Source organism: Metschnikowia bicuspidata (genome assembly GCF_001664035.1).
Source record: "Metschnikowia bicuspidata var. bicuspidata NRRL YB-4993 chromosome Unknown METBIscaffold_2, whole genome shotgun sequence".
In the NCBI taxonomy this organism is placed as follows: domain Eukaryota; kingdom Fungi; phylum Ascomycota; class Pichiomycetes; order Serinales; family Metschnikowiaceae; genus Metschnikowia; species Metschnikowia bicuspidata.
In genome coordinates, this window is record NW_017387732.1 from 1,160,767 (window position 1) to 1,183,585 (window position 22,819).

Consider the following 22,819-nt stretch of genomic DNA (forward strand, 5'->3'; position numbering starts at 1 on the left):
TGTAGAGCTGTTTCAAAAATTATTGTATGCTCTCGAGCTTGAATAACAAAATTGGACTAAGAAGCTAATTTAAATAGCTGAAGATTTGCACGAATTGATAGGGCCGTTGACAAAAGTATAAACGGCCAAACAGGTGATAGTCGGTGTGGTGCAAGAGATTTGTGGGTTGGATCAGAAATGTGGGGAGCAAACAGTGGGCTGTATTGGATTGTTCAAGGACATTCTGACGTCTTCTTATATATGTGTTTCTTTGCTCTGCCATGTCCACGGCTGCAAAGTGCGGCTGGCTTCTGTGAGCTGTTGACATACCAAAAAGATGGCATATCTTTGAGGCTGTTTGGGAAAGATAGTAAAATTTAGCCGCAGATGGCTGCTTTAGAAAGCTACAAACGAACCATCGATCAGTAGCTATAAAAAAATTGAAAAAGGTACCACTATTAAATCAGCATGTGCTGGTGTCCTGTATTTAGCGTGCACGTGAGGCGATTCAGGGAATAGATCTAAAACACACAGAATGTCCAAAAGTCGCCCTTTTAAAAAGCAAAAATTGGTTTGGAAGAAGCTTGAAAGTATATTCAGAAGATTTAATGTGAAAACGTATATGTGAGCATTAAGCGTATATGTTGGTATCGACATTCACATGATCCAAGTCTGCACGTTCAAAGAGTAGCGGGACTCAAGAGTTGCTGTATGAAAAATGATTTTAGATCAGTATCTATCCAGGATTGCGCCTGCATTTCTGTTTTGTAGATTCGAGCAAATTTACTTGCCAGCTTTTCTAGATTTCTTTGCGGAATGTGCTTATCATCAAGTTGCCCAGAGTCATGAGTATTTATTTCTCTCCTGGCTTGAAGGGCAACTGATATATTTTTTTTGAAAATTCCAGGAACTTTACGGTTACAGATACAGAAACGCCCAAATCACAAGTAAAATCTTGAAATTACTCCTCGATGAGATTATTGGTGTGATTTATAGCGGCATGATTGTTTCCCTGATCATGAAACGCTTAGTAAACAATAAGATATAACTTTTTCCAGAATAACAATATTCATAACTCTGATTGAATGGCAAGCTCTTCCCCAGCTTGTTTTGCTAAAGACTCAAATGATCCCATTAGAAGTCATAATTGGACAATTGACTGTTAATTACCATCTCTTTACCTCTATATATCAAAATTAATTCAAGAGTTCAATTGTGACAAAAATATGAAATATCATTAATATATTGGGAAAATGTTGTGTAGCTTATGCTTTATAAAAGTTGCAAATATCAGGCTCCTCGATGTTTCTTGACTACAAGATCTTCATGAGTAAACTAGTCTGCCTACACATGTGTGAGTATACCAAAATTGTCTTTCTACGAGCATTGATCATATTTTTAATTAATAGCTATGTTTTGGCCTTGGCATCTAAAATCGTTGAATAATTGTTATTCTCGTATAGGTACGGTTTCAAAAACAAGACTTATGTGTCATCATCTTTCATCACCTAAATTTCCTTTTCGGTGATGAACTTGATAAGCAAACTCCTCACAAGTTAAAACAGCCTCAGGCAAGATTGTATTTATGCTAATGTCTATTTGCGACACCTAAAGATTGTAATTATCAACCCCTGCCAAAACCAGACAGGTATCAACAGAATTAGAGAAGCGTCATGTTTTTTTTCTTGAATTCAAAACATACTTCTGTCTCGTCAAAATCGCTTGTGTTGCGTTCATCGCAATGGAGCAGGTCTTGGCATTTTGCGGAAGAATTATGCTTCCTGCCTCATCTTGCCATCCATCGTTGGGTGCATCAAAAACCAAGATAATCGAGCTCTCACGAATGATTTTATTTCTTTCTGATATAGTTTTGAGTCTGACAAATCATCTTCAGTAGAAGAATCATTTGATTCTTGAGCCAGTCAGTTCTTATTGTCGTCAAAAACAGCAACATTTATATCAACGTTTGTGCCGATTCTTTTGGAGAATTTTTGAGCTCTCCACCATGAGATTTCTACCCAGAACCTATTGGTATGCGTCTTTCACATTAATGCCTAAAATTTTCCATTAATCTTGGAAGTATTGTCCGGGTTGTATTTCTTTTACAATTTTATTGATTACAGTGGTGCAGACCACAACGACGGCTGGTCTTTCTAAGAAGCAACCAGACCCAAGCATGACGTAAGTTTATTTTCAATTATTGTGTGAGTTTCGGTAACGGATGGCATGGTTTAGTAGAAACTGAAAAGTGAGGGAGCGAAAATAAGTCTATAAGTGGAACGCGATGTTTTACAACTCGCTGGTCTACCACTAAACGGCTGTGAAAATTTCATTACAGACAAGACAATTTCACTGCAAAATATATCTTGCTAAAAGAAAAGAATATCAATAGCTTTTTTGTAGCAATACCCATGCGTTCTACTAGGGAAAGCTTTGATACGAAGCATCATACACCCGAACCGAATATATGCTCAAATCTAGAACAATCGGCGAAAATACGATTTATTTCAAAACACAATGACTATCTCAAATAGCGTATGTTTCTAAACACAATTTAGCGAAACAGTCTGCTCTGAGTAATCATAGCCAACCCCATCCGCACAAGATAAATAAGACGCCAATCGTTTGGTTAAGATTCCGGGGCTACTCTGCTGAGAATTTCTTCGCATTCTCGAAAATGATCCTCGTTTTTTTGCAAGATCTCGCCAGATTCTATACTTAAAAAGCCATTGGTCTCATGGACTGGTCGTTCCTTCCCTGCCAAAAAACCATGCTCTCAATTAGGCAATTTTCAATTCTGCTCCAGGCAAAGATTTCTTTATTCAAGCAAAAATTTTCTAAGAAATTTGCAGCCAAACAAATTCACCAGGTCCGTGTCTCCGACTCAAACCTCGTTGAGAGCAATCTTTAATCTTGTAATTCGCGAGGCTAGCTATAAAAAAAAGTTCAAGAAAACAAAAAAAAATGATCACGCCCAGGCTCGAACTGGGGACCTTCTGCGTGTGAAGCAGACGTCGTAACCAACTAGACCACGCGACCTTATGTGTCTTTCTGGAGTTGTATTGTCAATATATTTGACAGAAAAAGTGTTGAATACAATACAATTTTCCAACAACATTTATTTTAGTGTTTATTCGTGTCTGCGGCTTGGTGTATGTCCCTTCATGAGATAGTGCTTGCGAATTCTCACCTGAAGAGTACTAACGGAAGGGGACGGGCCGAGCTAAGACACTTGGTACGTAGCTGGGAGCTGTTTAAAGGTTTTTTATATATATTATTTATATGGTTTTGCCCCTTTAATCAGATGAATCTACCAAAAAAAAAAATGGCCCACATCGGTCAGTCCTTGCATGAGTATGTGAAGTTCCACGCGTACTATGTGCCCTATAGCATATCTCTTTACAAACATTCAACCCAGCTAAGAAAAGAAATTGAACCCACATGATTTTATAATCTATGACTGTCATATAGTTTGGCAACTGTAAGATGTATCGAAGCAACTTTGTGCACCGGCTATTCACACCTGAAATTTCCTTGGAAACTTTGAAAAAAAAATAGTAAATTTTAAAGAAATATCATACTATAGGGTGTCACCGGAGGGATGTAAGCCCCACCACTAACAAAAAAATCTAAAGAAAAGACTCATAATAGATGGCAACATTGGCTCAGGTCTTCACATCCCTCCAGTAACACTCTATAATACGATTTTTTTTTTAAAAAAAGTGCTGGACTGGCTCTCCGGCCGACAACTCTTTGGAGAACTTGACGAAATGAAATTGGTTCGTCACCACCAGCTTCAAGATACACTCGAAGACGTGGTGAGTTGCAAGAAGTAAGCTCTTTAAGTTCTCTTGAACCATCTGAGCTGAAGCGACTACTACAGGAGACTTATTCTGGAAATCGATGACGTAGTATCCATTACGTAGACAGATACAGGCCAAGCGGACCTCCAGGCGTGATGAACTGAAAGAGGCGGGCCGTATGTTGAACTTGGTACTGGGAGCGGTTAAAGTTTTTAAAGCCTGCCCACTGACATCAAACCGTTTTAGATGCCCCTCTACAAACATACTAAGCATGTGGTCGATTGGTCGTCGGCAAGATCAAATATCCCCATCCTGAGACTTTGGAGCACAAAACGATCAGTGATAAAAGGCTTGGAAGAATACGTGAAAAAGCTGAGACCCGAAATGGCGACTGGGGAAGCTTCTATGCGTTTGTTGAGCTCCATGTCGACTCTGTGAGATGAAACCATTTTCGGGCAGCTTCCGTTCTTTGATATTGTTCAAATTTTGAAAGTCTGAATGAAACAGCCAAGAGTCACCCACAAGACAAGAGCCTGGGCCCAGCCACTGATTATTATTCCAAACCAGCCAACTAGCTCAGCGACCCAGCTCAGTCACGCAGCGCTGGCCCCGGAACTCCCCGGGCACGGTCCCCCCGGAACTCGCCGCGCCCCCGAGTTCCGGGGCCAGCGCCAGCGCCGGCCGCGCAGATCAACCTGGCCCCGCGCCCCACAGAAACTCCAGCGCCAGGCCAGAACATCTGGACACCAGGCCCTAGAAATACCGTGCCCCAGGGCCCCGGAAAAAGCCAGCCCCCCCGCATCTTCTCTCCACCCCAGCTCCACACACGCAAATGCAAAATAACCCCAACCTTCCCGTCAAGTCCCTGCAGTCACGTGTCGGCAGGCAGAACCAGCGCTACAATCCGGAAAGCGGCGCCCGCATGGTGGCCGGGTGCATCTGTTTGAACGACGCCAAGGACAAGGTGGTGATGGTTCTGTCCAGTGCGCACAAAGGCCAGTGGGTATTTCCAAAGGGTGGAATTGAAATGGACGAGGGCGAGGATTACATAGTTAGTGCGGTGCGCGAAACGTGGGAGGAGGCCGGGTGCGAGGGCCGGATCTTGGCCAAGTTGCCGGTGGTGCTCGACACCAGGGGCCGCAAGGCGCCAGTTTTGAGCGTAGAGCAGCGTGGCCACGACTGGGACCCGGCCAGATTCGTGCCGCGCCTGGAGTTCCATTTTTACGAGATGCTAGTAGAAAGCTTGAGCAGCGAGTGGCCCGAGCTGGCGACCCGCGAGCGCCGGTGGTGCACGTATTCCGAGGCGCGGCACGAGCTTCTCAAGGCGAGGCGGCCGGAGCTTGTGCTGGCGTTGGATGCCTCGTCGGTGGTGAAGGACTGCCTGGGCGAGGTGGGCGAGGACGCGTATTGACGGATGTGCGGCGGGCGCGGGGAAGGGGGACTTACATAATTTAATGACGTCTAGTGAAGAAGCTGCGGTGGGGCTGATGTGCTGCCCTTTTTAGTATGAACGTGAGCTTGGTGGTGTGTAAGGGCAGTGTCTGGTACTGCCATGACTGATTTGTGAGGCTACTAATTTATGAGGTCATTGATTTGCGAGGTCATTTATTTACGAGGCCACTGATTGACGAGGACATTGATTTGTGAGGCCATTGATTTGTGAGGGCACTGATCTGTGAGGCCACTGTCATGAGGCTACTAATTTATGAGGTCATTGATTTGCGAGGTCATTTATTTACGAGGCCACTGATTGACGAGGACATTGATTTGTGAGGCCATTGATTTATGAGGGCACTGATCTGTGAGGCCACTGTCATGAGGCTACTAATTTATGAGGCCGCTGATTTGTGAGGCCACTAATTTGTGAGTTCATTGATTTGCGAGTTCATTTATTTATGAGGCCACTGATTTGTGAGGTTATTGATTCATGAGGCCTCTGTCACAGGGCCTCATGAGGCCACTACTTCATGCGGCCCCTGATTAATACACTGTATCGGTCTCGTCGCGGCACAAGTAGGTAACTTGCCTGGATGTATACGAGCCTGTTTCCGAGTGGACGCTAATAGTCGACCTCGAGGTGTCTTGGACGGTGATGGTATGTTTAACTTGGAGGAGGATCATGGAAGACTTTGATACTGATGACAAGACCTCTACGGAAGACTGATGTCAAGACTTTAGAGACTTTTTCTTTGAAACACGCTTCCAAGGCATTAGTCTGAGAGTTTATGCTGGACTGCCATGCAATTAATCGTCAATGGAATCACATTCTACAGGCACTGCTCGCAATCATACACTGGAATGCTGTATCATTCTTCATCAAGGAAAAACACTTCAAATTCAATGCTTTGTAATTACACTTTAAATGATTAATGACGCTCAAAAGAACTAATTACATCGAAGGACTGATCACGCTCCCAAGGATCACACCCCAAAGAACTAATGTGCAATCATTCTCTAAAACGCTGATGACATTGTTCTCTAATGAATTGCTGGTAAATACTTTAAGTCTTTCTAGAAAGACTGTTTAATTGTTCTATGAGGGACCGGAATGGAATGTCGTCTGAAAGACGCTGCTTTGAATTTTTACACGGACTGCTATGCCACTATTGGTCAAGAGACACACTGCAAAGGCACTGTATTGTAATTAGGTTAAGGGCGTATTCACACTCTAAAGTACTAATGACATTCTGAAGGACTTATTACGCTCTAAAGGCTTATTTACACTCTAAAGGACAAAATACACTCTCAAGGACTAATCACGTTCCCAAGGGCTGATGTGCAAGTATTCTCTGAACAGCTGATATTCTAGAGCTGCTAGGAAACGCTCTTTCAAAGACTCGTCCGGTATTTCTGGAAAAGATAATTACTTATGAGGGGACCAGAATGAAAACACACTTTGAAGGCGCTACTTTGAGATTTTACACTGGACTGCCATGCAATGGCTCATCAAGGAAAAAACACTTTCAAGGCACGGCTTTCCAAGAATACACTGGACTGCTATGCCACTATTCGTCAAGGGAAACGCACTCCAAAGACACTACTTTGCAATTATCCTGGAGAACTCACCCCACTTTATAATACGGATATGCAATCATTTTCTCAAGATCTGCCATTACTATTATTCCAAGAGCTGCTGGAAAACTCCTTGACGCGCTGCTCTAAATCCTCTCCTGCAATACCAATACACAAGTGTCCTCGGACTCCAACCTAGTAGCGTGCGGCATGTCTCCACCATACTCCTCCCTCCACGTCACCGCCCGCTTTCAATACCATTAAGGAGGCCACCATACCCCCCGCTCCACTCACTTGAAGAAACTGCCCATCAAATTGGCCAACATGTTGTTTCCTCCCTGGGCCGAGCCCAAGCTCAACCCGAAATACTCCCGGCCCAAATATTGCACGGGCGCCACGAGGTCGTTCTGCGCCAACAAGGACTCGTAGTGGCCGTACAACTTCATGAACTTCTCGCCCGCGTGTTCCTTCTTCAACGTGGCAACAAGCAACTGCAAGAAGTTCAAGAGGTCGTGCGCCTCGAAAACATAGAGCGAGTCGGTCTTCTCGAGGGCCGGCTGCGTCAGGTCAATGAGTTTCTGCAAAAACCGGTCCGTGGCGGCCTGGGCAAACTTGATGTTCTTGAGGTATGCGTAGTTGACTACGGCGCGGGCCAAGAACTCGCCTGCGTCGGCGGTCCGTTTGTTCTCGAGATACCAGCAGAACAAGTAGTCTACATACACCGGCAACGACTCGAACGTGCCCAAAATTAAGTGCAACTCGGCCACGGCAAACACCTTGTATTTGTCGGCGTCCGTTGCCTGTTCCGGCACGGCCGCCAAAAGCTTGGTGCCGAACACGTGATGCAAGCTGGCGTCGCCAAACTTGGAAGTCCCGTCCAGCTGGGCCCACGCGAGCGCTTGCTTGGCCAAATCGCCTATGCTGGGGTCCGTGTCTGGAAGAAGAGACACCAACTCAATCAACGCTGCCCTGTATTCGTGGCCGGGCCCTGAGGCCGAGCACGCCACGCCCGCCTCGGTGTACACCTGGATCAAATACGACACCAAGTCGCTGGCCGAAGCATACTCCTTGTTGGAGGCCAAAATGGACGCGCCCTGGCGCAAGATGCCTATGGCCAAGTCAAACTGCTTTGCCTTGACGTATCTATTGGTGATGGTGCGCAAGGTCTGGTGGGCCTCGTAATAGTCTTTGTTGTCGATTCTCTCCTGGAACCGCGCGATTGTTCTTTGGAGTTTGTCGCTCATGGTGGCGGTGTTTTTTGGTGGTTTGGTGGTTTTGGTGGTTTGGTGGTTTTGGTGGTTTGGTGGTTTGGTGGTTTTGGTGGTTTGGTGGTTTGGTGGTTTTGGTGGAGGGACGGGTGCGTGAATCTGGAGGCATTGTATTCGCATGGCCGGTCCATGTCTGGCCCTGCGAAACGGGTGCCAGAGACTGGGGCCGCGCAAATGGGAGAATGGCGCCGCAAACGGGAGAATGGCCCTGGCCCAGGCGACGCGGCCCAGATTTAGGGCGACAGCGCGCGGTGCCTTGGTCGACGTGCTGGCTGCCGGCTTGCTAGTACAGGATTGTTTGGGTGTGGAGACTCGTGTTGTTTTCATTAACGGGCTTGTTAACGAAGGCATGGGCCTTGTGGCTTTGCATGCTTTCTTGGTGGCGGAACTTTGTTTCTGTATTTGTTTAATTTTTTAATGGGTGTTGTTTTTGGCTATTGGCATTGATGGCAGTGCTCGCATCTCTGCGGTTCCCGTACTGCTCGTGAAGTACTTCTAGTATTATTAATGTTCCTCACGGACTCTTGTAGTACGAAACATGGATTGTAGAAGTCGGGCACTTAAATATCGAGAGCTGATACCACTACACCACTCTATTGATAGCCTACACCGAATACTAATTATCTCCACAAATTACCTCGACTGATTCCACCACTGCATACATCTACTAATACCCTCACTAAATTCACCAAGTCCCATCACTAAGTATCATCACTAAGTATCATCACTAAGTATCATCGCTAATTATCATCACTCACTACCATCACTAGTATCTGTAAAAAAGAACCTGCCCGGAATACCTTCATTAATTACCTCCACCACATACTCCATTAACTACATCCACTACATACCTCCATTAACTACCTCCACTACATACCTCCATTAACTACCTCCACTACATATCACCACTAATTACCTCCACTATATATCACCACTAATTACATCCACTACATATCACCACTAATTACCTCCACTACCTACCACCACTAATTACCTCCGCCAAAAACATCCACTTAAAACCACCATAGATACCCCACCAAGTACCCCCGCTCATTACCCACTAATCGTCACTAATCATCTCCACTAAATGCCTTCACTAATACCTTTCCTAATACCCCCACTGAAACCACTTAATCCCACTACTGAAACCACCACTTTTATGGCTCTGATCTGATGACACCAGCACTGCCATTTCAGAACCACTTGAAACACACCACTCTATATTTGCTGGCTTTTTGTTGATCGTGAGATTCGTCTAGTTTTCTCGCCATCAGTCTCCATGGTGCCGGACGCATGCACAAATTGTCCCGCACAACAGGCGCATCCCAATAACCGAGAACCCACTGAACACCCCTACAACCCGACCTAAAAGACAGATAACTAAAAAACAAAAAACACTCCAGTCCCATAAAAACACTGTGTAATGTCTTCTGTATTTCGCTGGGCCGGAAAAAAGCGGTTTGCCCAGTGGGGCTCCCTCATTTGCCGTCCCACTAGGGCAAGGTGGCCCCGGGGACCTCGCGCTTTTTTTTTGCCTGGCCCCGGATGCTGACTGCCAGACCGGCACACAGCGCCCTCCGGCCCGGGGCCCAATGACAGACTTTCCCCGACTCAGCTTAGGCCTGCCACAAGAACCCATACCAAATAGTCATGAGACAGTCTGCATCTCTCCTCAAGCACGTGCCCCTCATCAAGTTTGTTGGCGGCCCACACCAAGGTATGTAAGCCCGGCCAGGCCCAGATTTCGTATGGTCTGGCTTCTCGTTATTGGGGCTCTTTTAGCACTCTTGAAAACACCCGATTGCTTCCGGGACCCGAGGCCCCAGCCAGCAGATTTGCCCGCACAATCCCAGCCAATCTGCGAATGGCCAGCGCTTTTTTGTTGTTCAAGCAGCCGCGGCATTGAGAGCTGGTTCCGGCCAAAATGTCCATCTGTGTAGCTCTAAACCGGCTTGCGCCGTGATTCCGCTCGCTCAAATGTCTCCCTTGTCTACGTATTTTGCTACTAACATCCACAGCTGCCACGGTGGCGGCCAAGGCCCACCCCTTTTCTCCTTCTGGAAAGATGCCCACGCTCCAGAAAACACAATCGTCACAACCAGCCTGGAAGCCCATCGAGCTCCAAGAGGGCGAGGTGCTTTTGAGAAACCAGTTGTCCAAGAGATTCAGGTATATGGTTCCAAGCACCGAGGAGTCTGAGCAGATCGAAAGCGGCGGCGCTGGTCTCGTATACTAGATGTCTGGAGGACATTGGCCTGCAAAGAGTATTTAACTAACCTAGAAGAAGCTTATGCTATGTACAAAATAACGTCAATACAATGGCATGGTGAACTGCCGCAGAGTCGTGTAGCCGGGGTGAAGACCTTGTTTCAATGGCGTTTATGTCTGTTCGGGACAGTCGACTTGGGGCCAGAGCGTATTCGTGCCAAGTAGTTGGGATGGCTTGGTTTATTGTTGCGGCCGGGCTCCATCATGGAGGGCCCTAGTTTTCATGGGGCCGCAGCTTTAGGGGACAAAGAGTGGGATGCTCTGAGCTTCATTCATATCCCCGCTTCCTGCCGGTTTCCAGTTGAAGAATATCTGTTAGTTCCTGAATACATCCTTGACAATCAGATATTCAACTCGTACTGATGATATTCACTGAAATCGGAAGATTTGGCCTCATGGTTGAATATGAAGTTGAGTCCGTTTACGCATTGTTTGCATTTTTCTATCTCTATTTTCAAGAATTGTAGAATTGGTTTTACCGCTGGTTTGAGGCTTTCTTTATTCCTCAACAGATGAGGGTAATATTCTCATAATGTAAAGACTCTCAAAGATAACACAAAGAGATTTCATTCTTGCAGTCTATTAAGGCTCAAGGTGAGCACTAACAGCATCTTTTTTGCCCGATATTTCAAGGAGGCACTTGTGCAATGAGTCGCCCTAGATTGTGAAGGCAGACGAGAAACCCGCGAGTTGTTCAACTACATAGAAATATGGGTCTGGTACCGTAAAGTTTAATTCATCTAAACGGCTCTCAAATCTAAAACATCACTTGAGGCAGATTCTGAACTGGTGCCCCGTGCAGCCTTCATGACGCTGACATAACTTGTACCTTTCGGAAAATGTAGTATCTCATCGTGTCTGGAAACACATATCCAGCCTTATCTTACAAGAACAATTACTAAAGAGCTGGGTGCGTTTTCTGGCTCGATGACCCAGCATATTTTTCATTGGATTACCAACTTCTTTTCGGCTCTGTTTCTCATTCTGAGGTTCTTTCTTTGCTGGTTTACTATTTTAATTTATTCGTAGCCCTTGTACCAAGTCACTCACTGCCGAATTGTGAGATCAAGCCATACGACGCAATTAATGCGAAAAACTAATACAAAAGACAAGAACTACATAAGAGAATATAAAGAAAGACAATAATATAAAAAACAATAATACAAAACATAATACAAAAGACAAAAACAACTGGCATAAACCTCGGGCAGCCCCAACTCCGGTCCGCCATTCCCAACCATCCGTCTTTCTAGACCAAGCAAACGCCAGATTCCACCGGCCCCATGAACTTGCCCAGTGCGGGCCCAATGCGACAAAACAGGGCGAATAAAAAAGGCGAATAAACAAGGCGAATAGACAAGGCGAATAAATAGGGCGAGTAAACAAGGCGATTAAATAGGGCGATTGAATAGGGCGAACAAATAGGGCGAACAAATAGGGCGAACAAATAGGGCGAACAAATAGGGCGACAACCCAAGGGCCCGGGTAGTGCGCGCCCCACTACTCCTACAGCTCGCCACTACAGAGCGCACCAGCGAATTCAGACTCAAACTACCATTTAGAACCCCCCGTCTTTTTCCCAACACCCCGAAAAAAACACACCGCCGCCCAGCCGCCGCAGCCCCTGTCACCCCCAGAAACTCGCACCCCGCCCAATCCGCAAAAGCCGTCCCCCACCCCCGTTTTTGCGGCCTCTCTAATCATACACCCGCCATCATGAACCACGATCCTCTCGAGTGGGGAAGACCCAGCAACGACGCCTACGGCGCGTACAACCACCAGATCGCCAATGCAGGCCACCAGAACAGTGTGCCGGCTGACTTTCCCGCCATGCACACGCAGCAGCCCATCATCACAGGCACGTCCGTGTTGGCGCTCAAGTTCCAGAACGGGATTGCCATTGCCGCCGACAACATGGGCTCGTACGGGTCGCTTCTCCGCTTCAACAACATCGAGCGCTTGGTGCGCGTGGGCTCCGAGACCATTGTCGGCATCTCCGGCGACATTTCCGACTTGCAGCACATCGAACGACTCTTGCACCAGTTGGAAACCGAGCAGGAGGTCTACGACAACGACGGCGGGCACAACTTGCGGGCGCCGCACGTGCACGAGTACATGAGCCGTGTCATGTACAACCGCCGCCTGAAGATGGACCCCTTGTGGAACGCCATCATCGTGGCCGGCTTCAACGACGACAGAACGCCGTTCCTCAGGTACGTCGATCTCTTGGGCGTGACGTACGGCTCGCTGGCCTTGTCCACGGGCTTTGGCGCGCACTTGGCCGTGCCCTTGTTGCGCAAACTCGTGCCCCACGACGAGGATTTCGACAAGGTCTCCGAGAGCGAGGCCACGGACGCCATCACCAACTGCATGCGGGTCTTGTACTACAGGGACGCACGTGCCTCGGACAAGTACACCTTGGCGGTGTTCACGTTTGCCGACGGCAAGGTGGACTTGAAGTTCCAGCAGAACTTGAAGGTCGAGAACCAGAACTGGAGGTTTGCCAAGAACGTCATTGGCTACGGAAGCAAGCAATTGTAGGGTCGCTTCACGCGGCCGCGTCTGGCCCTGGCGGCACGTGCTCTTGGCTCAACGGCGCTCGAGCCCGTGTCTGTGTCTGTGTCTGGTGCCGCTCCCTCCTTGGCGTGTGTCATTGAGGGGACCACTAAATATAGCTAGAAAACCTCCGCGGACGACTGCCACTGGGACCCGAGCTCCTTCATTGTCTGCAGACATTCTTCATGGATCACATGTGTGCGCCAGTCAGAGACCGGTGAAGACGCGAGCACTGCCAGCGTGTCGAAGTCGGAGAAAACTGTACGTACGAAAATACTACACATTCATCTTGGGTTTGGGTCTCATAGAAGAAGCTTTCCTGTGAACAGTGTGTGGCATGTTGCTTGAAAAATCCTGATACTATAGGCACAAGAAAGGTGGACGCCCGGAACCCCAAATGTGGGTTTCATCGCTAGCTCGCCCGCATTATCTAGGGGTACTTTATGAGACTACTTAGCAGTAGATAATATCCAGTTTCCTTTTCAAACCTGCTTCTATACTTGAGTCCTTTAAACAACCCGCAAAACTGCCTATTCTTTTAAAAGCTCCTCTGAAAAGCGAAAGCTTGTATTATGTGAATCGAGAAGCAAGTCTTTGGGGCAGTTAAACCATAGACGCAAATAGTCAAGAAAGCGCAGTTAAAAGCAAGGTTGGAAAGGTTTGCGTTCCTTTTTCTGGGACCTGAGCAGTACCATAAAGTTCTGAAAAACACCATTTTTCAGGTAATGAAACTAAAGCCGATAAGAAGAAATAGAGGCCAAATAACTTAAGGCGGTGTGATTTGGCCTTTTGCTAATCATTCGTGATAATTCAAGGCAGTCTGCAAGTTATTTGCTAGATAATTGCTGACCTCAGCAATATTCAGCCACTAGAATTCAAGATTACGTTACGTCAATAGTCTGAGTGAGTGAAAAGAACGAAATTTCGGTTTCTAGTTTATCCGCAATATAGAGGTCGACTTTCCGTGGTGCCCATGATAAAGTAGGATATATGAGATTGAGAGTGGATTGTCGGCCCCAAAGAAAAAACGGCTCAAATCTGTGGGCAAAAGACGCACCCAAGATTTCATTTGAGCTGTGCAAAATGTCAGACAAATCCAGTTAATTAAACTTGAGCAAGTTTCAAGCCTACCACCATATAGTTGTCCACAATAAAAAACGAAAGAGATCGAGCCAAAAAATTAGTATAATTAGGGGCTGAAACAATGAGGAATAATTGAGCTGTATTGACCCCTGCTAAAGCATAGACCCGGCTCATCGCCAAACTCCAAATACTTATATAGATTAAGTATTAGTGGCGCAATCCTGTTACATTGGTGAGGTTGAATATGTTGAATCCAAAAGATGATCGTTTGAAGAGGTTGATAATGCAAATAGGGATGATGTGATCACTTGTTGATTTTCAATAGTCTTTATTCTTTGGGAGGTCCTGAAATCAAGTATCTGAATGTGTACAGATGCAATGTTTTAACAAAAGACTGTATTTGATGTACTCACTCTCTGCACAAATACTTGAATTAGCCGGTGCTTAGGTGCTTTCAGAACTAAGAGCTGGATTCAGAACTAATATTCAAATGATTTGACTGCGGGCCGATTGAGTTTGAAAACGCTTTAATGAAGCGTTGATCTTAAGATGAAATATTCCATCAGTACGACACCACGAAGATAGCGGGCATGATAAAATGTTCAAGAGTGCCAAATTTACAGATCTTTAGCTGATAGAGAAGTTGGGTTCGATCAGGGGTGTTTCGAATCATTGTATCCGTTGAAAACAGTTATATTGAGGCAGACTTTCAGGAAGAAATACAAATCATCCGTTTGCGAAATAAAGTTACTGAGGGCGAGAACTCTGCTACGCGTGGTATGCTCTTTCAAGTCCACAATATGAGAGAGTTGTTTACGGAAATCAAACAAGTATTACTTTCAATTTGGCCAAATCTCTCTCTGCATTTTTTAATGCTCTTTCCCTGATCTCCGAAGGTTTACTTGAACTCAAAAGATCTACGTTTCTCAGCACTAAGTCTGCCTTCTACTCAAATCGAAGACGGAAACTCATACACAAAAAGACTATCAATACAACTTATTATTATGGAACAACACTTGCAATCTTAATGAATATGAGAAGGGCACCGTATTGATTATGATCCAGCATCAAGACTTGTTAGTGATTTGTAAATGTAGAGTTCTGTTTATTCCTATATATCTTACGAGTGGAGAAAACATCGAAGAGGCGAAGACCTCACCGATGATTTTTTGATTTTTTTTTTTTTCTTTTTGATTTTTTTTTGATTTTTTTTTTGTTTCAAAACAAATAGATAGCCTGTTTCAACCGTTATTCATCAGTCTACGAGTGATGTGGCTATCAAATTGGTAGCACGGCGCTGTTGACCCAGTGGCCAGCAATTGTCTCAGTTTTCGAGACATAAATATCTTCTTGGTGGGGCTTGTTGAAAGTCTTCTTCGCTTATTTCAGCCAACACCAGGAAAGGATTCAAATTAGAGGAGGGCGGTTTCATTGATGGGTTTGACCCCAAAGAACCCCTCTGATCAGTCAGGCTTGATCCCGGTGTTGTCGCCATGGTGACGCTCCGTTCAGGTCTTTTCCGAGAATTTCTGCGTTTCCTGCCTTGAACTTTCCAACCATCATCAGAAATATTAGATACCAAAATATCAGACATTTCAACGGTAGTTCCGACATGTTTGGAGCCCAGATCCTCTCCCGCGTCTTGAGGAGATTCTTGGAGCGAATTCTGAGTGTATTCTTGGCTCAGTCCCAGGTCTTTCTCATCAATAGATTCACAAGCCATGTCCATGATATTGCAGGCTACATTCAGGTTGAGCATTTCGTTGTTTCCCATAGTCAAGCCCATGGCCAGAGAGCTGTCAGGAATCACGTTTTCAAGAGAAGAGAGCTCGAGCTTTCCAGGAACTTTCTTGTATTGTCTGCTTGGGCGTGATTCCTGATAGTCACTCTCATCGATGTCAGCCAAAACCAGATAAGGATTATTAGAAAAAGAAGAACCAGCTACAGCGGATTCTGGTTCACTGGCGAGTTTTTTTTCGGAAACAGTTGCCTCAGTCCCAAAAACTGTCTTCACTTTTGTGCCGGTTCTTTTGCGAGAATTTCTGCGCTTTCTCCCCTGAATTTGCCACTCAGACTCCATGTCAATATCTGGGTTAGCGTCAGGCAGAAGAGCAATGGCTTCCATTTTGGGGATCTCAAGTTCCCCATTGAAAATAGAATTGTTGTCCAGGAACAAGTCTCCTTGCGTTCTTTTGATCTCATCAGTCTCAGTACAGTCTACAACTACGGCTGGCTTCATAAAGATACCACCAGCCGAGGAGCCAAGCTTAGATTCTGAATTGAAAGAAAGAACGGAAGAAGCACCAGTGTCTCCGTCGGAAAATTCCAAAAAGCTACCGTCGCTTGATGGAAAGAAGGCAGTAAAGCAATCTGTTTCTGTGGCCTTTGAATATCTGGGATGAAATGCAGCAGAGGCAGCAGCAATTTGAATAGAGGTGAAATCAGCGTTAGTGTTTCCACGAGTCTCAATCTCAGGTTCAGCCCCAAAGGGGCCAGAGTGGTATTCTTCGATTTGAACAGCGTTCAAGTCCATGGTGGCAGATTCTGCCTGGACCGAGAGTTCAATAAGGAGCACGACAAGAAAATAGCCTGTGAGGCAAAGCGCAGCGATTTCCGAAACGCAATTGATGAGTCTGAAGCAAAAAATCATTTGTGCAATCATGATGGAGCGTATGTTCGTAAAGAAGGGAGTAATGGAAGAGAGTTTGCAGAAGGTGGAGCGAACACCTGTTTATATAGAAAATGTCACTTTTTGCAGTCTGCGGCCTAACAAAGTATGGCTGCGAAATCAGGCTGTCGATTCGCGGATCGACATCTATGTCGAGTTGCAAAATAACTGTGAGGGACCCCGGGAGAACATACGTGCTTCTGCCCTATATTATCACAGGTTTGAAATAATATGGGCCACAGTTCTGGTATTTGGACAACGTGGATCAAATGGGGAAAGGTTTTGGATGTTGGACGACATTTCATTAGGGCTTCGACATGATATCTGACTGCACCCACAACCGACGTACAAAGAGGGAGCAGGTGCTTTCGGAGATCATCGGCAAAAACTGATACTAAGATCTAAACTTTTATGATCACCACTAGCTTAAGTTTCATGTGATGACCTGTATTGACAAAAATACCAGCTTACTGTACTCACTGTGTTCTGTACTAGTACCAAAAATACCAGCACACTGTGTCTATTACGTTCTTGGTTGATACGGGCAACACCCGCTATCCTGTTTTAATAGAAATGACTTGACATGCATCTTCCGTTTTGCCCTAGTTTTCTCGGATGCATGTTCGCAGGCGTTCTAGTTACACGGGGGGTTCATTCCAGTTGCAGCAGAGATTGACTCGCCGCCCTCTAACTGAACTTTCATGGAGCGAAACCCTCACATCCGCCAAAAAGGCTATGAGCGCAGAAATATCTGATTGCTAGAGGCTTGAAGGATTAGTGTCAACGTGCACGAAAGAGGAAACACCTAATCTAGGTCAAACTATACCCTGGTGTTTGACATCACATCTTAGAATTGCAAGTGTCCATGTCTTTTTATTGTCGCTGATATTATCTGAAGAGTTGAGTGATGGAAGGGGGAAAAATGATCCTGTGATTTGTCGAAATAGGGATGGCCCGGAGGCTTCTAGAGCCGGCGTATCTATGGGCCACTAATCTGCGCAGACGAACACCCCACTGCAAAAGTGCCCGTTCATACCGATGTCTTTATTTCCCCTTTCATGCTACTAGAATCTTGTGATGCCACTAGATCTTGATGCTACTACTACCTTTTGATGCTACTGCCAACGTTCGGTGCTACTGCAATCCTGTGATGCTACTACAATCTTCCGATGCTACTGCAACCTTCCGATGAATGATTTAAAACAAAAACAAGTTTTGAATTCGAGTCTGTAAATTGCAAAAATAGTTTGCAAAGAGTTTTAGTCATTCTAGAAGCAGACTCATGCTAATTGTATTGCAGGGACCTTGTATCATGTTTTTGCAAAACTTCCAGGAACCCCGACAGGCATTTTGAAGTAGTAAAATAACTGATGCCAGAAAGACTTGTTTCACTCAATATGTTTGAAGTGTCTCACTACACTTGCGTTGCGTTTTGCCAGACACTTTAAATGTGATGTTAGACTGTGGTGGTGAGAGGTTTTTTCAGGCTCGGCAAAAAACAGACGGTACTTCATGTAAAAACTCGTCTCTTGATCTATGTTGGGCTTTTGCTTAGATCAAATATGTAATCATAGCCCTGTTAGCTTATTTTTGACGACGAAGTTTTATTCATTTAGACTGAGTATTGCGAGCCGATGTTACTACGTTTCACAATATCTGTTTACCGAGCCATGTGTTAGGTTTCAAGATATCATGCGAAATGATTAAAAACCTACACCTTACAGTGCAATTCCTGACTAGACAAAGAATTGCTTATATACTAACAAGAAAATACTCATCGCTCTTTTTGGACTCGTATGTACCACTGACTTACAAAACTAGCATGGGGAAGCAGATCTCTCTTACTTATCTGATTCGATGAAAGAAAGGCCATGAAAAAAGAAAGAATATATATGAGGGGAGCGACATGAGATGTGACACAGCTCATAACAGAAATGCATATAGAAGAGTACGTCCTTACAGGCCCGTCAGTGTTGAGCTGATAGGGGGGACCTTACACGCGGCAAACGTACGAGAGCGTGGCCACAAGGAGAAGCCTCATAACATTTTGACTAGGCCCTAATTTTTCACAAACTCATAAGATCTAGATCGAAAGGAATTTGAATGTATACTACGAAGATGACAGAATATTTGAGTTTTGTGTGGTTATGAAGTTGCCCCACAATGCATCAACGTTGAGGCACACGAACATCTCAACTATATTTGGAAGTATTTTAGAACATGACGCGGACGGTTTTCTTGGCGTTTTATCCAAACATGCGCGGTCAAAGTCCACTAGCAAGCCAAATCCAAAGACCGCTCTCTAGCCAACTGCAGACACATCAAACATATTTTAAAATTTCGTGTCATATTTATCTCAGATAAGCATGCGTGAACCAGCATGATCTTCTCAACGTATTTGGATTGGAGCCCATCTCAAAAATACCCCTATTCGTTATCGTGCATGCGTCGATGGCAACTTTATGCAGACTAGCGGACGTGAGATATACTCCGGCATACACGGCTGATCACTTATCGCTTCTCCACTTCTCACCGCTAAGAAATCCAAGGCTTGGAGGTCCTAAGCCCTGCAGTGGTGTCGAGTGAAATATCTAACTCTGCTTTTAAGATTTTTGTGCATATTTCTTTATAGATCGGAGCTTTGCGTTGATCTGCTATTCCTAGACCGCTCAAGGCTTCAAAACACACCACAGTCGGCCGCCATCTTGGTGACATATCGCGGCTAGTTCTTTCTAGTTCGCTGATGAGCTATGAAATCACCTTTATAGGCACTTCAGGTGGGCCGCTGGAATCTGGAAACTGTTCGATTTTGGTGAAACCTGCATCTCTCACTTATTCACAGGTATTACAGGGCCGAGACAGGCCCCTCTTCATGATTGATGCTGGCTCTGGTTGGCATGCACTTGCAGAAACCATTTTGAGAGATCGAACAAAAAGTGGAGGAAGCACAGAAGCCCCATCCAGATTCTCCACCCAAATGGCATTATACGAGGACTGTGGGACTCCACAAGAGTATCTCCAAATCCCACACAGCCAGCCGTTCCTGGATCTCAAGGACCCACCGTTGATTGCACTGAGGCGTGTATTTTCTAAAGTGGCTGCGATGCTCTTGTCACACCCTCACATGGACCATGTAAAAGCAATGGTGATCAATCTGGCCGGGTTCTCCGACGCCGGGGAAAAGACTGTCATATACGCGTCGAAGTTCACGACAGATGCATTGAACAAACACGTCTTCAATGGCGTGATGTGGCCAGATATGGTTCTGCTAGGTTTGGTCGACTTGCGGCCAATTCCGGAAAGAGGGGTTCTTAGTATGGCCAGCGGCGCCTATTCAGTCAAGCATTTCGATTTGTCGCACGGGTCAGTCGTCAACAACGGCCAGTACATCGAGCCGTACATGTCACTGGCGTTTCTAGTGTGTGACAACACGAGCCGAGCGAAAATGCTTATTTTTGGCGACTTCGAGGCCGACTCGATTCTGCGCCTGGAGAGGAATTCTCTCATCTGGATGTACGTGGCGCCGTTCGTGCTTGACGGCTCACTAAAATGCGTGATTCTCGAATGCTCCACACATAGCAGGGAACCAGGCATCAACTTGTACGGCCACATGACACCGCAGCACGTGATGGCCGAGTTGCAAAGACTAGAGACTGCTTGCGCCCAAACCAATGAAGGCTCTGCGACTGCACCGTTTGTCCGGGACTTGAAAGTGATTGTCACACATGTCAAGGAAACGTATGACGGCAAGGACCCCCGACGCCGAATCATGAAGGAGCTCTGTGAGCTCAACGACACGCAAGGCTTGCGCTTGAGCATTTCCATTGCCACGAACGGGGTGCTGGTGGTGGTGTGAAAAGGGCGGCAAACATCCGTTGGGGTCGCCGCTTCCTTTTATTTATCTATCGTATATATGAAGCCGGCGTGCGAAGCAGGACTTCGAGTCCGTGTAGCACATGACCAAGCCGCGCAGGCAACATCCAGTTCGGCTTTTCTTACTCGACGCAACGGTAGGCCCGGCCACGTCCGCTGCCCGATATCTTGTTCCTTTCGTCTCTTGCCAAAGTCATGCTCCTTTCGTCTCTTCTCAGACCACAGAGTAGCTCTCGGAGGTCAAGTTCTGGTGCAAGTTGAACGGAAGCGACTCCTCCTCGTCGTCGTTGGACACGACGTCAATGACCAGCACTTTGCCGAACAGGCCGTCGGACTCGGTCACGCCGCTCGTGCGCGACAAGTGGAATGCGATCTGCATGGGGAACAAGCTATCCTCGGAGTCCACGGGCACGGAGAACTCGAAAGAGCCCAGCGCGGCGGCTGTATCGATGTGCGCGAGCGAGAACACCACGCCGTCGTCGGTGGCGTTGTAGGACACGTGTCCCGACGAGTCCTCCTTCAAAATCACGTCGTCGGAGACCACCGGGACCAAGATCTGCACGCCGTCGAAAGACTCCACCAGCGGGTGCGCGTCCAAGAACGCGGGCGTCAACTCGTACTCCAAGTTGACGTCGGCGACACCGCCGTCCACGCTGACCCACGCCGTGAGCAAGAGGGGCACCAAGGATGCATCGTCGGCCGGGGCGGCGGCCCGCCAGCGCAACACGCCCAAGCTCTGGTCGTTGCTGGGAAAGGGCTTGGCGCGGTCCTTCAAGCCGATGCTGCTGTCGGCCAGGAACAACGCCCGGTCCACATTGGGGTGGGTCTTGTACTGGATGCCCGCCTGCGTGCCCACACGCAACAAGAGGCGCGCACGTGCCAACGCGGCGTTGTTGATGCGCAAGTTGAGGTCGCCCTTGACTTCCGACGCCGACACGCCGCCCTCGCGGTGCAACTGCGCGGTGATCTTCTCGTTGAGCGTGATCAAAATGCCGGCGTTGGCCGCCTTGGCTCCGCCGCTCTGCTGCGGCCCGGGCGACGCGGACGCCGAGCTCGCCGCTTCGGGGATGCCGGGGCTCGGCGCGGCCGCGGGTGGCCGGGCGGCGAGAAGCGGCTGTTTCTGCTCGGTTGCGGCGGGCCGCAGGGGCTTTTTGCCCAACTGCAAGCCCTTGCCGGCGGCCGGGCGCGGCGGCGCGGAGCCGGGCCCCGGCGTCTCCGCGGGCGCGCGGGGCGGGTTCCCATACAGCGGACCGGCGGACGGCGCGGAGGTGTAGCCGAACGCGTCCAGCGAGTTGTGGGCGGGCGGGGCCTGGCCCGCGGCGCCAAAGACGGCCGCGTGCTGCAGCTCCATGTTGCGGCGCGCCAACTCCTTGCGCTGGATTTCCTTGGCACGGCGGCGGCGCTCCTCGGTGGCCTCCATTTCCTTGTTGCGCTCGATGATGTCCTGGATCTTCTCCTCGTGCGAGTCCATTTCCAAGAAGCTCTGCACCTGCGACAAGTTGAGTTTCTCGCGGTGGCCCAAGTTGACGATCTCGTCGAACGCGCTCAAGAGCTCGAACGCGTTGCTGTAGATCTCCTTCTCGTCGATGCTCCGCAACATGTTGCTGACCACCAGCACAAAGAGGTGCAACGTGTCGATATCCTGGAGAATGTTGGACTGCTTGTTTGTCAAAAGCACCACGTAGTACTCTTCCAACGGCTGGTACACGTAGCGCACCGCGTCCGTCTCCACTGTGGTGTTTTGTGCCCCGGAGCCCGAAAGCAACGAGGGGAAGTGGGCCAAAAGTTCCGTGATCCGGTCCTGGCTCAAGTCTCTGAACTGACGCGCCACTAGCGCCTTGCCGCCGTGCGAGCAGATGGAAACCGCAAGAACTGCCATTGCGGATATGTGGGTTTTTTTTTTGGTTAAGGTTTGGGGGGTTGCACCTAGAAATGTCTGGTGGAAAGAAGGCGGTTGGAGGTGCCAGATGGCTTTTTTCTGAACACGGCGGCTGTTGTGGTGGAGGCGGGCGTGCGCGCACCGTGTCGGGCGCGGTGGTGGAGGGAGCCGCGAGCCTGGCCCCAGGAGGATATATGGGTTTGCTTTAGAATGCACGGTTCTTGTTTTGGGTCCTTGAGGGTGAGGTTCGTCAACTGGAGGCTGTTCCTGGCCCGGTATTTCAATTGGTATATGTCAATTGGTGTAAGTCAATTGGTGTGTGTCAATTGGTATTTCAATTGGTATTTCAATTGGTGGATGTCAATTGGTGTATGTCCATTTAGAGTATGTCAATTGGGAAATTTCAAGTGGTATTTGTCAATTGGTGGAT

General features: G+C 47.3%; 7 protein-coding genes and 1 non-coding gene across 8 annotated transcripts; 4 read left to right on the forward strand and 4 right to left on the reverse strand.

The window, feature by feature from the left end:
* Positions 1-2,944: 2,944 nt before the first annotated feature.
* METBIDRAFT_t115 lies at positions 2,945-3,018 on the reverse strand. The gene has a single exon. It is a non-coding gene; the product is annotated as a tRNA-Val (tRNA).
* A 1,596-nt stretch (positions 3,019-4,614) lies between these two features.
* METBIDRAFT_11032 (polyphosphatase) lies at positions 4,615-5,193 on the forward strand (the record flags this gene model as incomplete). Its single annotated transcript, XM_018853902.1, has 1 exon — positions 4,615-5,193. One exon carries the CDS (start codon positions 4,615-4,617, stop codon positions 5,191-5,193), a length of 579 nt encoding a protein of 192 aa, XP_018712649.1.
* Positions 5,194-7,084: 1,891 nt separating this feature from the next.
* Positions 7,085-8,038, reverse strand: METBIDRAFT_39115 (uncharacterized protein; the record flags this gene model as incomplete). Its single annotated transcript, XM_018857092.1, has 1 exon — positions 7,085-8,038. The coding sequence occupies one exon, from the start codon at positions 8,036-8,038 to the stop codon at positions 7,085-7,087; it is 954 nt and encodes a 317-aa protein (XP_018712650.1).
* Positions 8,039-9,712: 1,674 nt separating this feature from the next.
* Positions 9,713-10,298, forward strand: METBIDRAFT_40638 (mitochondrial 37S ribosomal protein YMR31; the record flags this gene model as incomplete). Its single annotated transcript, XM_018857297.1, has 2 exons — positions 9,713-9,779; positions 10,081-10,298. 2 exons carry the CDS (start codon positions 9,713-9,715, stop codon positions 10,296-10,298), a joined length of 285 nt encoding a protein of 94 aa, XP_018712651.1.
* Positions 10,299-12,046: 1,748 nt separating this feature from the next.
* On the forward strand, positions 12,047-12,871 carry METBIDRAFT_40015 (proteasome core particle subunit beta 7; the record flags this gene model as incomplete). Its single annotated transcript, XM_018857218.1, has 1 exon — positions 12,047-12,871. One exon carries the CDS (start codon positions 12,047-12,049, stop codon positions 12,869-12,871), a length of 825 nt encoding a protein of 274 aa, XP_018712652.1.
* Positions 12,872-15,217: 2,346 nt separating this feature from the next.
* Positions 15,218-16,847, reverse strand: METBIDRAFT_147752 (uncharacterized protein). The gene has a single exon (XM_018854536.1). The coding sequence runs from the start codon at positions 16,629-16,631 to the stop codon at positions 15,294-15,296; it is 1,338 nt and encodes a 445-aa protein (XP_018712653.1). The 5' UTR covers positions 16,632-16,847; the 3' UTR covers positions 15,218-15,293.
* Positions 16,848-19,380: 2,533 nt separating this feature from the next.
* PDE1 (3',5'-cyclic-nucleotide phosphodiesterase PDE1) lies at positions 19,381-20,493 on the forward strand (the record flags this gene model as incomplete). Its single annotated transcript, XM_018857035.1, has 1 exon — positions 19,381-20,493. The coding sequence occupies one exon, from the start codon at positions 19,381-19,383 to the stop codon at positions 20,491-20,493; it is 1,113 nt and encodes a 370-aa protein (XP_018712654.1).
* A 231-nt stretch (positions 20,494-20,724) lies between these two features.
* RET2 (coatomer subunit delta) lies at positions 20,725-22,389 on the reverse strand (the record flags this gene model as incomplete). The annotated part of the gene is made up of 1 exon (XM_018857270.1): positions 20,725-22,389. One exon carries the CDS (start codon positions 22,387-22,389, stop codon positions 20,725-20,727), a length of 1,665 nt encoding a protein of 554 aa, XP_018712655.1.
* Positions 22,390-22,819: the final 430 nt, after the last annotated feature.

What these genes read in the sequence shown, in the direction of transcription:
- METBIDRAFT_147752 (XM_018854536.1), bottom strand. Translation starts at nt 16,631, where the DNA reads ATGATTGCACAAATGATTTTTTGCTTCAGACTCATCAATTGCGTTTCG.